At 42.5% G+C, this 12,890-nt stretch overlaps 1 protein-coding gene across 2 annotated transcripts; it reads right to left on the bottom strand.

The window, feature by feature from the left end:
- Nucleotides 1–1,815: 1,815 nt before the first annotated feature.
- Nucleotides 1,816–10,834, bottom strand: C4H2orf50 (chromosome 4 C2orf50 homolog). 2 transcript variants are annotated; one of them, XM_063125835.1, is made up of 4 exons: nucleotides 10,777–10,834; nucleotides 7,125–7,646; nucleotides 5,069–5,108; nucleotides 1,816–2,007 (listed from the first exon to the last, which is right to left on the bottom strand). In XM_063125835.1, exons 2-4 carry the CDS (start codon nucleotides 7,391–7,393, stop codon nucleotides 1,816–1,818), a joined length of 501 nt encoding a protein of 166 aa, XP_062981905.1. In that variant the 5' UTR covers nucleotides 7,394–7,646; nucleotides 10,777–10,834. The 2 variants fall into 2 exon arrangements, with proteins under 2 accessions (XP_062981905.1, XP_062981904.1); XM_063125834.1 differs by lacking the exon at nucleotides 10,777–10,834 and having other exon boundaries at nucleotides 7,125–7,923.
- Between the last annotated feature and the right edge of the window lie 2,056 nt (nucleotides 10,835–12,890).

Below are 12,890 nucleotides of genomic sequence, written 5' to 3'. Positions count from 1 at the left end.
AGCTTCTTTTTTTTTTAAGTCTAAAACTGCAAACTGGAAAGAAGTGCTCTGCAATCCTATGCTTACTTCTGAAGTCTTACTTATGTTTCCAGAATGACTGGGGCTGTAGCTAGACCTAAGGTTTATCCCAGGATTGTCGTGGGGTCAAACCTGTTCATCTAAGTGCCACACAGGGCATCCAGTGCTCACGCAAGGACGAACCCGGGATGATCCTTGGATAAACCTTAGGTCTAGCTACGGCCTGGCAGTAGCTCTTCAGGATGGAATTTTTTTGTTTTTAGCCCCACCTGGAAAGGCCTGGGATTGAACCTGGGAATTACTGGATGCAAAGCATGTAATCTGCTGCTGAGCTGTGGCCCATCCTGGGATTCTAGATACAGTTTGGAGGAGATAATAACCCCAGGAATGATCAGTGCAATCTTCAATTGAGAGAACTCCTCCCCCTTTAATGCATGGCCAGATTCCCATGCCCCTAAACCAACTTCTATTTAATCTCTGCAGATGGCTTTGGTAACATATGGTAGCTAAATCTGCTCGAAATCCACCGGCCAGTCTCCTTGCCAGTAGCAATCCCCTAGGAAGTCATCCTTGACTTCTGTTCCCTACCATGGTTTACGCTGAACACAAGGTCAAAGCTGAAGCGAACTGTAACTTGGAAGGAAATAATTTCTCAAGAGAAATTCTCATCTGCATAAACGGTTAATTTTCATGCTTTTTTCAGGTCAATGTATCAGTCTGAAAGCTTCCTTGGGCCTATTTAATGAAGTGAATAGAAGGAATCAACACTAGCAACTGTGTGGTAGTGGGCAGATTATAAAATTCAATCTGATTTTTGTGTGTGGAGCAAATATAACTAACGAAGTGCTATCGGTTCAGTAAAGCTGGACCTCATCTTCTAACGTAACCTTTTGCAGATTATATTTATGGGGTGTGATGTAACTCCAGTACTTTATAAATATTGAAATTGTAAAAACAATTATATTAGATGTGACTAGAAACGTAGGAAACTGTTTTATTGGTCCATCTAGCCCAGTATTGTTGATTCTGATTGGTAGTGGCTAGACAAGGTCTTTTCTACACCTACCTGGATATGCCAGAGATTGAACCTAGGACCTACTTCATTCAACGCATGTGCTCTACTACTGAGCTACAGCTGTGTGCCCTACTTTACACTCCTCTATTCAATAGGATGTCCAGTTCAAGTCCGGTTTAAAGATAAGAAACAATAAGAAGGGAGATCAGAAGACTTGAAGTTGCCATCAGCAATTAGCATCTAGGTTCAAACTGCACATTACTTTGAAGTAATGTGCAGCTACATCTTCCTTCTTCTTTTTTAGTCTAAAGTAACTCAGGGTGCTCAATTCGGATTGGGAACATAGCATATGGGGTAGAGTGCTTTGATCCTTTACCCCACCACCAACCCTGTGTTCCCTGTCTGCATCAACAAGCCCACACCTGTAATTTTCATTGCCAAAAAGTGATCCATTAAAACAAACCGCTTCTTTTGGGGCAATGAAAATTGCAGGCATCTGTACGTATCAATTAGTTATGCAAGTCTGTGTCTTCTTTTGTCAACTCGTGGCCAACCTGGATGTGATTCCCATTTGTGTTTCAAGGATCATATTAGCAAGCTTTGGTGTCAGTTTAAAATTGTCCAGATACCTTATTAGGATAGAATTTCAACCATTGTTGGCCAGCGTTTAGAAGTATGGCATCTGAAGAGAGAGAAAGAGACCTGTTTTTCAGCACTGCTACTGCTCCATGAAGCATTAGAGCATTACTTCGTTTTTGAAGCAAGGCTATTTCTTTTTAATTCTAGGAAGGCTGGAATTCTTGTCCAAGTTTATTTTTTCTTCTTCCATAGTTGAGGAAGTAATCCATTTTTACCAGGGTTTTGCCAAGATCAGTGTTCATTCTGCTGCCAATAACACGGCTGTTGGTGTTGGGAATTTTGTCTGAGAATACTGACATGTACTTGGGGAGTTGCTCAGGGTCTTTTTTCTGTCCCTGGATAAAAGAAATGACAAGTTATTTATGTCAATGCACCTGGATCTAATGGAAGATGCTTCTGTGGTGATACTGCAATTAATCAATTCCATATTAACTAAAACTGGGATAACTGGTCAGCTTATAAGAATTAATAGAAGATAATAAGGATTGTGTTTTGGGAGCAAGCCAAAAACCTAACTACCCCAGAATTCTGTAACCGATGCTGGCCGACAGGGCCAGTCCAAGATATTTTGCTGCCTGAGACAAACGACTAGATGGCACCCTCTTCCCATTCCATGTACAAAAAGCCAACTGCACTGATAACTGAAATTTCCCTCAATACCGCAATAGGACAGCATCCTCTACCACACCTGAGGGCAGAAGACTAGCTTACATAATGCCCACAGCTCTCTCCTCCAACACCTTCCAGCACATGCCATCTGAGGCGACTGCCTCACTCTATGTAATGGTAGGGCCAGCTTGGTGGCCAACTAGAGTCCTCTAGGATGTTCATAGGCATGGTGGCAGCTATCCACTGTTGTTGGTCCCAAGCAACTCGTTATTAGAGATATCAGGTAGTATCCAATGGTCATACAGTGTTAGTGCTAATTATGTTGTGCTATTGTAAACCAACATTAGCATGTCATTATGGGAAGAAGAAGGACCGAGGGGACAGGAGCAGGCAGAAGTAACATCGGGGCCTGCTCCTGCTGGACTCTTCCCCCCCCCCCACAGGGCAAACTGCCATCTTGGCCCTGTGGGGAAGAAGAAGGACCGAGGGGACAGGAGCAGGCAGAAGTAACATCGGGGCCTGCTCCTGCTGGACTCTTCCCACCCCCCACAGGGCAAACTGCCATCTTGGCCCTGTGGGGAAGAAGAAGGACCGAGGGGACAGGAGCAGGCAGAAGTAACATCGGGGCCTGCTCCTGCTGGACTCTCTCTCTCTCTCTCTCTCTTTCTTTCTCTCTCCTCCCTCCCTCCCTCCTTGACTCCTTTTCCTTGTGTGTCATGTCTTTATTAGATTGTAAGCCTGAGGGCAGGGACTGTCTTTTTTGCTAAGTGTAAGCTGCTCCGAGAGCCTTTTTTGGCTGAGGAACGGGGTATAAGTATGATAAATAAATAAATAAAATAAATAAATTACTGCAAAGGGGGAAAGTGGTGATTTGCCACCAAATTTTGCCAGCAAATCACTGCTTTTTCTCTTTGCACTAGCAAGCGCTAATGACATACACCAATGCTAGTACAGTGTCACTAATGCTAGCACTGTGCCACTATTGGATACCTCCCATCGTGCCTCAGAACCTGGAGGCTGTGGCTATTTTCATGATGAACTATCATGGCAAATGGCCACAAGTGATGTATCCTCCATCAGTTTGACACATTCTTTTTGGAAGCCACCACGGTTAGTGGCTTTTGTGGCCGCTCACCACATCTTGGTAATCAAATGGATACTGTTGTTTTTATACTGTTTTTTATGTTTTTAATGGATTTTAAATTTTGTATACTTTTAATGTTTACTATTTTTAATTGTTGTAAACCGCCCAGAGAGCTTTGGCTGTGGGGCGGTATATAAATGTAATAAAATAAATAAATAAATAAATAAATAAATAAATAAATAAATTTAAGACAATTCTATATGGCTTGAAACAGTCTACAGCCATGAACAAGCAGCTAATTCAACTCTTCAGGTACAGATTGACCTAGAACCTTAATCATACTGGAGGATAAAACCTAAAATTAATAACAACAACAACGTGCATTAAATCGTGTTGAAAAGAATGGTAAAACATACCTTACCCTGCTCTAATGGTATATTTGTATTTAATCACATTTAGGCTGCAATCTGGTGTAATCTTTATTGAACGTAATAGGAAATAAGCATGCATAAGAGTGCACTGTTACTGTGTTAATGTATGTTTATTTCCTATTATATTCAATTTTTCTCCAGACTGTTATAAAAATATCTCCAAAAATATTTACCGGTACATGGTTATTAATTATCCAGTAATGAATCAAAACACACTCCATCTGTGCGTAGCAAAAATGGTTGGCACTTGGCACTTCCAACCTCTCAGGCTTACTTGACTCATTTCTCAGACTGTGTGTGTAGAAGATAGTTCTTCAGAGGTTTGAAGACAACACAATTGAGCTGTTGTTGCCGGCAGTCACACATGTTTGTTTCTGTCCCATTGTGGTTTCTGATAAATCAGGCTTTCAGTGTTTTTGAATAAAAAAAAAACACTTGCAAAACCTGTTTGACCAGTTGACCACAATTGTGCTTGCCAGTTAAGCACTGATTAGAGGGTTTTTGTTTGTGTGTGTGTGTGTTTTTACTCTGGTAAGATCCTCTGCCCTCTTCCTGAGCCTGGAAAATATGATGCTTCAAGTCAGAGAGTTCCTAGTGATTGCATTCAGAAGTGGGGATCTCCCATACCTCATGCTAATTTCAGGAAGGATTTCTGATCAGTACAAGTTCCGGGAGATTCCCCTGTCCTCCATGCATTGGGGAAGCGTGGGAGAGCTCATCAACCTCACACTGAGGCTTGGCTCTGAAAGCAGTGAGATGTTTGATGTCTGACAGGTACTTTATATAGAATAATATGAAATCCCTATGAACCAAGGAAAACAAGAGCAAACAAGATATTTTTGGAGGCAGTTTGATAGACTTAAAGACACAGGGGTCTTCCAGACAGGGGGCTCCTAGTGTTCCCAATCATAAACCTTGTTGCTAGTCTTGTTGCTAATCAGGCAGCAGTACTGCGCTCAAAGTAAGGCAGCATCCCATCTTAATCCAAGATGTGGAGTCTAAAAGACTAGGGCCACAGCTAGACCTAAGGTTTATCCTGGGATCATCCAGGGTTCGCCCCTGCCTGAGCACTGGATCCCCTGTGTGTCACCTAGATGAACAGGTTTGACCCCTGGACGATCCAGGGATAAACCTCAGGTCTAGCTATGGCCTATGACAACTTGGAGAGACATGTCACTTTTAAGATGTGACAAATCTGCTTCAAGTATTGTTTCTTTGTTTAAGGGGGTTGGCAGCTGGACTTTATAACAGGTATATTTGTATTTGACCTACCAGTGGATCATAGTCCTTTAGGAAACTCCAGTTCTGGTACCTTTAATGTAAAAGCAAAGGATGTTTTAGTTTTGTTAACCAAGTAATAATGATGCCAAATGCTTAGGAACACTTGAGATTTAAAGTATTGGAATATCAATAATATTTGGCAGAACACTCTGTCCGGCTTCCATATTGACTATTTCTAAGAACTGTAGAACAGACAATATCACATTAATAAATGATTGATGCTGTCGTTTTTGCATTCTTATGCCACATGTTTATAGTGATGTGCGACTGGGTTAAGCCCCACTGTACACAGTGGACATCTGAGTAAACATGAATAGGATTGTGCTATGAATGTATTTGTGTATGCATACATTCGAGTGTGCATAGAACACACATTGAAATGCTATGTCTATAATTTCTTTATGGCCTAGAGACCAATGATTTTTCAAACCTCCACATCAGCTTGTCTGCCATGGAAACCCTGTGCACGGCAGAGGATTCAATCTGAAGCATGTCCTAGCACACACACTCAGTGCACAGGGAGAACTGGACAACACTGTTGGGTTTCACCATTGCCTTGCAGGAAGAGAGAATGTGCCAGAGAATTTGCCCCCAAACAGGCTTATGCTTCAGGGACCTACTTGGCTTTTTTTTACTCAAATCTTGAGGCCCACTAACTACAGCCAGGTGCAAAATAGTGGCTTGAGATGTGTATGTGCAGCAGGATGCAAAATGGTGGTGTAGGGGGCAGAGCTCTTTACCTCTGAGCCATACATGGGAAGCTCCATCACACCGGGGGTTAACATGCACCCTACTTTTGCTTCTCCGCCCGTGTTTTCGTTCCTCAGTTACTTCCCCTTTTCAAAAGAGGAAGTACACAACGAGCACGAGGCCCACTGAGTCCGCTGTTCTAATGGCGCTGCTTCTCCTGCACACAGCAGGAGAGAGCAGCAATTCCAAGTTTAAAAATACATCGGACTTAAAGATGTATTAAGAGGGGTTTTTTTGTCGTGCAAGGAAGGCCAGAAGGGGCGGAAGGCGCGCGGGAGGCAGACAATGTCATGTGAGGGACCTAAAACAACTCTGTGAGTGCCCAGTAATGAGCGTGCAATAAAACGCTTGTTGGGTAGAGCTTAGGGATGACCTGCATATACTAGTACAAATTTACATCTAAATGAACAGAATCCCTGATTTATAATAGCCTAAATTGGGTGGAATAGGTAGGAGGTGGAGTTGTTGCTATTTTGCTGCTGCTATTCATTAAAAACTGGAATTTTAGAAACACTCACTGACCTACCACAAATCATCCATCAGCATTCCAATCTACTTTATGCCTTTCTTTACCTTGGATCACACCAAATGTGCTTCTTCATATTACATGGGAAGATTGGCAGTTTTTGTGGTCATGCTATCTTTCAGGGAAGAGCTAACCAATCCTTTCATTGAAGTGTCCCCAATCATCTCTCAAGGAAATTTGGGGGTTGTATTTAAAGGGCCACACAGAATTGGGCAGGATCTGCTTTAAAGCGCTTTATAACAGTTTTGACAACTGTTGGGGCCTAGGACACACTGTATATACAGTTTTCAAAATGTTTTCAAAGTGCTTTAAAGCAGTAGTGTAGATCCCACCCCCACCCCCCCAAGGTTCAGCAGTAGCGGCGGTAGATACCACAGGCCCTTAAAAGTATTCAATTTTCTATCAAATGTGAAGCCTCAGCGTTCTGCTGGGCCAAATATACATGCACCAGTAAACAGACCCTCCAGAGAGCTCCTAGTGTTAATGGGGAGGGGGCAATTTATATGTTATATTTTTGCAACAGAGATATTCTTCACATTGGGCAAAATGCATACATAATTGGGCCTCTGATCTCTGGTCTTATCTGGTTTTACCTACCTAAGCATATGAAAAATGACGACAGGGGAATGCAACAATGTGGAGATAGCAGTGGCATAAAAAGATCCATCATGGACAGTCCAGGACTACCCAAGTCAGTACATGCAATCAAACATACATTGATGTACAGTTGTGTTGTTGCTGATAAGTGAAGAATGGCACTAAGTTACTCACCAGTATTTTGTTGACCTTCTTTCAGCCTCCACAAACTCTCTCCAGACCCTGTCTTGTCGGACCTGATCTCCCTTCAGGGCTTCTTGCTCTTCTCGGGTCTTGCTTGACGGTTTCACCGAGCTCTGTATGGTGGTATGCTGGGTCCTTTCAGATTGGCTGCTGCTCAGTGAAGGAGAGGAACATGAGGCTAAATCCCCGACAGGGCTGGTAGCCGGTGACCGGTACCCTGCCGATGTAGTTCTCCTGAGTCCATTTGCTCTGCTCCCCATCCTATGTGCGCTTTCTCCACTACACAATATTGGGATGCACCCCAAAGAAGCTTGGGCAGATCCGAAACATGTGCCCAGCGTTTTCTCTTAGGATTTCATTGAATAAGCAAAACTAAGGGAAACCATACAGAAAGCCCTGATGTCCAACAGGCGGCGTTTCTGAAAACTGCGTAAAGAGGTTCCGTGATTTCTTGTGCAATTTAGGTTCACATTTGCTGGATGACCCAATAATGTTTTGTTAGGCAGCTGTACACTGCATGGAGACAAGATTCAATGTAATAATTTAAAATTAAAAAGCCAAAATGTTGTTACTGAAAGGCTTAAATTATCAGCTGTCCATTGCAAGCTTTACATTTCTGATCCTGATATGCAAGCCACACGGATATGTACTTTCTAATGCCCACATTGCTTCAGGAATCCCCAGAATGTCCATTGAACAGGTAACAAGAGCCTGTTGTTGTAGGTACTACTACAGGGCGTTTTTCTGGACTCCCGTAGCTTTTGTTCTGCTTGCACAGCCGAAACAAAACACCCAGAGAGCCTGGGTTTTCCTGGTGTGTTTACTGTCTCCATTGGAAACCAGACTGGTTTTCTCATGAATATTCATGACAGACAGAAGGCATGTACCCAATAAAAACAGCTGCTGGGGGCTTGGCTAGATGGTGAGTGTGTAGTTAGGACTCCCCCCCGCTTTTTTTTTTAAAGGACAGTGACATTCAATTCCTTTCCTTTGTTATGTGTTTCATAAGGTATATAACAGCCTTTCACAACTTCCCTATGTTCTGGACTGCAACTTTCAGCACTCACGGCCATTGGCCATGCTGGCTGGGGTTGATGGGAGTTGAAGTACAAAACATCTGGATTTTTAGAAAATGTGGAAGGAAATCTCCCCCCTCCCCAAAGTCTTTCTGTCCCAATTCCCCCCTCAAAAAACCCTTCGTAGAATCATAGAATAGTAGAGTTGGAAGGAGCCTATAAGGCCATCAAGTCCAACCCCCTGCTCAATGCCTTGGCTTACCAGTCTTTTTTTTTTAATTTCCCCTGCTCCTTTGTGCTTTGGAACAGCCTGGCAAACTGCAGTTTAAGCAGGTGAGACTTTTCCCATCGCTGCCTCCATGTCTTAATTTCTGTGTGACCGTCTGATGCCAAAAGCATAGAAACGAGGCAAGTAAAACATATGGCACCACTAGCTCTCTTCTTTGTTGCATTTTATGTCAAGTATCGTTATATGGCTGTGATTTGAAGCTACCAGGGACTTCATTTAATATGATCCTGATGCAGCAAGGAACTGGTGATTAATGGCAGTACAAGAAAAAGAACATCATTGCTTCCGCCTTTGTTTCCAATGATTTATGAGTGAGCAGTTAAAACCTGTTGGGCTATCTATTAAATTCAACTGATTTATGAGTGGAAACATGTGTGAATAGCATGTTGGATTTACAGTCCACATCAGTTCATCAGAAGGCCTATGAGCAGCGATACCAAATGAAGAATGGGAATGTGGTTTTCTGTTATTTTAGGTTGGGCTCTCTCTGGCAAAACTAAACTTGACCATAAGAGGGTGGTGTAGGGCAAAATATGCAATGGAAGGAAACTACTATAGCAGGCACAGTTGTTGCTAAATTTAAATTGCACAAAACATTTGCAAGCATAGCTTCAAAAAGTCAAAACTCTCTAACCTAGAAAACACAATTTATGAGTTGGTCATGTGCAAATGGGATACTGAGGGTTGTATCCAATGTTAGTCCTACTTAGAGTAGTGCCATTGAAATGAATGGGACTTAAGTCAAGGAGGCCTTACTCAACACATTTCTCCTGCCCCCTGTGTGGACTGTTTTACTTGCCATTCTCCTATGGCTGCTGTTTCAGCACCAAGAACTTACTCAAAGAATAGTCATGTTGAATTTAGTAGGAATAAAGGAGGTCTAAAACAAAGAAAAGGCAGGTCTATATATCATACCAACTATGCCACTCATTTCACACAAAAGGACTAAGCCAGAGCTTTGGGAGAACAGTATTATATTGTATCTTGCCTCTTAGGCCTGCTATGTTAAAATTATACTCATGCTTTCAACCGCTTTGTGGAAATAAGTGATTTTCAGAAAAGCCACATGGAAATATGCTCAAATTTCTGAATGTTTCATGCAAATACTCTTCCCTCCTACATTTAGGGGCGTACCCTTCTCCAGGGGTCTCCGCAAAGTGAGGTGCCATAGGTAGCTACTGGGAAAGAGGCTGTTTTTGGTGGTGGCACCTAGGCTGTGGTATGCCCTTCCCAGAGAAGCTCACTTGGAACCTCTCAGTTGTCTTTCAGCACCAAGTGTATGCCTTTTTATTTTCCCAAGCAATTTTAAACTTGGTTTAAAAATACCCTTTAAATTTAGTTTGCAATCATGCTGGTGAAGCTTGAGAGTTTGAGATGATTGTTTTTATTCTCTGCTGCTGGAATGGATGCTGCATGATATATTCTTATGATTTATAAGTGTATTTTAAAGTGTTTTATAAGCCTCTCAGAGACCATGGTTATTGGCCACCACATAAATACACACCTAATAAATGAATACTGTAGAAGGAAGGCATCACCAGTGGAGATTGTATCAGTAGTGAAGAGAATGAGTTTGTCTTGTATGGAAAACATTTTGTCCTCATAGCTGGACCGGAAAGCAGCTGTTTAATGAAAAACAAGAAGACTGAATCCTAATATTGGAGATTTGAGGCAAAATTCTTTTTTTCACTCCCAAGTATACTGGGTTGATCTTGACTGAAAACTATCCACCAATTCTTTTCAAAACAAAAAAATTGCTAGCTAACTGTAACCTGGATCATCTTCAGTTAGCAGTGTTGTTGCAAGTTGTTTTTGTTTTCCCCACAGAAAATATATGAAAGAATCCCTTAGATCAGCCTTCTTTGGGGCACCATTTTGTGTGAAATCAAGAAGCTTGGAGTCTTAGCACACATTATACAGTGGCAAAACAATGCCTCCATTTTGGAGACTCCCCACATTCCTGCCAATAGCCACCAGGAATATCTACAGGGGCGTGAAGAGACTTCATAAGATGGGAGGAAGCTATACAATAAAAATATTCTATAAATTACACCTTGGAAGTGGAGACCTTTCCTCAGGGGTGCTATTTTTCACAGCTTCACTGTGACAGACATCAACATTTGCTCCAGTTCTTAGCCAGAACTCATCAGCCAGTAATTGCCTCTTGCAAAGTTCTAGGCCTCATCTTACTCCTGTTATCCAAACAAATGTGAACAATTTAAACACACTTCAAGCAGGTTTAGAACTCTGCCTTGTGTCTTGAAACAACACCCCACAGAGCTTTGAGCAAAGGGTCATCAACAAGATTTCAACAAGCTAAACCTATGGCTGTACATACCTTCTTTGTTGAACTTGGGATTCCAACCCTGTTTTCTTAGAAAAAGGACTTTGAAAAGCCATTTTGAGACAAAGTTACTTTGCTCTTTTGATTTGTACTCTGTGCACTCTGCCATCTATATCATTTGCCAGCGTCACCAAATGGCCTGTTGGCAAAAGACAGCATGCCATAGCAACTCTAGCTTCTGTTTACAGTTCAAACAAATAAATGTCCATTGGTTGGAGAACTTGCTGAAGCTTTACAAGACAAGGCCATTCTCACTAGTTTAGCAACAAATAGCTTGTGATTAGGACTATACTTATTTCTCAATGAAGTCACATCTTCTTTCATAGCAGTGTTGCAATCTGCAGGCAATGTTGTTCAGAAAGAAAAGCGTTCATGATTACATTGCCAAGTATTTCTGGATGTTTGCATATTTTGCCCTCAAAGGGCAAATATCAACCTGGTGTGAGTGTGGGGGATTTAAATTGGGGCAATAGTGTGGAAGGAAAGGCTAGGTCTCCCACCTCAGTGCCTCAGTCCCAATTACATTTCTCACACCAAGGCTGCTTGGGAGGAAAGCTGGGGCCATTTGCTCTGTCCACCCCACAAAGCAAGGCTCCCCCTATCTCAGCTGCTATGTGTACCATTGGCACCTGCCTCAGCCTTGCCACATTGCTCACCAGACCCCAGCACATGAGTCCTTGTAAGGGACAGGTGCCAATGGTGCACACACCACACCTGACCTAGGCCCCATAAAACCTCTAGACAGCTGTGCCCCACATTCACTGATACAATTTGTGCTTTAAAAAAAAGTGTGTGTTAACAGCATGTGTAATTTGGCCCTAAGTGAAATTATTATTATTATTATTATTATTATTATTATTATTATTATTATTATTATTATTATTGCATTTATATCCCACCTTTTTTCCTCCAAGGCGGAGTACATAATCCTCCTCCTCTTCTCCATTTTATCCTCACAACAACAACCCTGTGAGGTAAGTTGGGCTGAGAGTCTGTGACCGGCCCAAAATTACCCAGTGAGCTTCCATGGCCGAGTGGGGATTAGAACCTGGATCTCCCAACTCCCAGTCCAACACTTTAGCCACTACACCACACTGGCTCTCAACAACAACAACAACAACAACAACAATAATAATACCCAAGTGATTTCTTTTTAGGTGTGTGCGACATTTTTTTCAAAAATTATAATGTCCATTTTAGTGACCGCTACCAGGTTTTATAAAAACTTATGCTGCTGTTTAATTTGCTTTTTGAGAAGGTGGAGCAGAGAATGTGGGTTTTTGTAGAAAACATTTGAAATAACATTTCACAGAATAGAAGTATATGCTTTAGAAATCTATGTGTGAGCATTTGGTACCTGCCATATTAGAAATATAATAATAATTAGGCTTCCCCAATTTGGTGCCCTCCAGATGTTTTGAACTATAAGCCCCAGCACCAGGTTGGGGAAGGCTGAATTAGATTCTGATGGTAAATGCACTGGCCCAGCCTAATACATTCTGCCGACTGAGGTAATGGACAAGATGGCAACCTCCCCCACCCCATTCCTTCTATAGAGACTGACTGAACTGGCAGTTGAATCTTACTTCAACATTGGTGATGGGACAGCATTCTCCACCATAGCAGGTTGGCTGCTGGAGTGCAAAGCAGGCCAAACGGCACACAGACAACTCTGTCCTCCAACAGGGGGGAATGGCCAAGGAGCTGCTCTCACTGACCCCTGCACAGTATTTGCTGCTTCAGGCAACTGCCTCCCCCTACCTAATGGTAGGGCCAGCCCTATAAATACATGCTTCAAGCTCTGTTTGAACCAAAACAATTAACTAGGTCCTTTTCAGAGACATAGAGGCTGCCTAGACGCTCTGAAAGCCCCATGGTGAGTGTGCGGTAGCGTTGCGTCAATGGCTGCCAGAAAGCCTGCGCCCTCCCTCTGTATCACGGTTAGGCGCCGCGACCCCACAGCAGAGAAAGCACGGGTTTTTTCAAATGTGGTGGCAACCCAGCACTGTCAAGGCACCACCATAGTCCCATTTGCTCTTTAACAACTAAGCTGTCCTTTTTTTCTCCGGAAGGGAATTTATCCTCTTGTAAGTGGGTTGGATGGTCTT

The sequence above is a fragment of the Elgaria multicarinata genome, chromosome 4 (genome assembly GCF_023053635.1).
Source record: "Elgaria multicarinata webbii isolate HBS135686 ecotype San Diego chromosome 4, rElgMul1.1.pri, whole genome shotgun sequence".
Classification (NCBI taxonomy): domain Eukaryota; kingdom Metazoa; phylum Chordata; class Lepidosauria; order Squamata; family Anguidae; genus Elgaria; species Elgaria multicarinata.
This window is presented reverse-complemented; position numbering and strand designations above follow the sequence as displayed.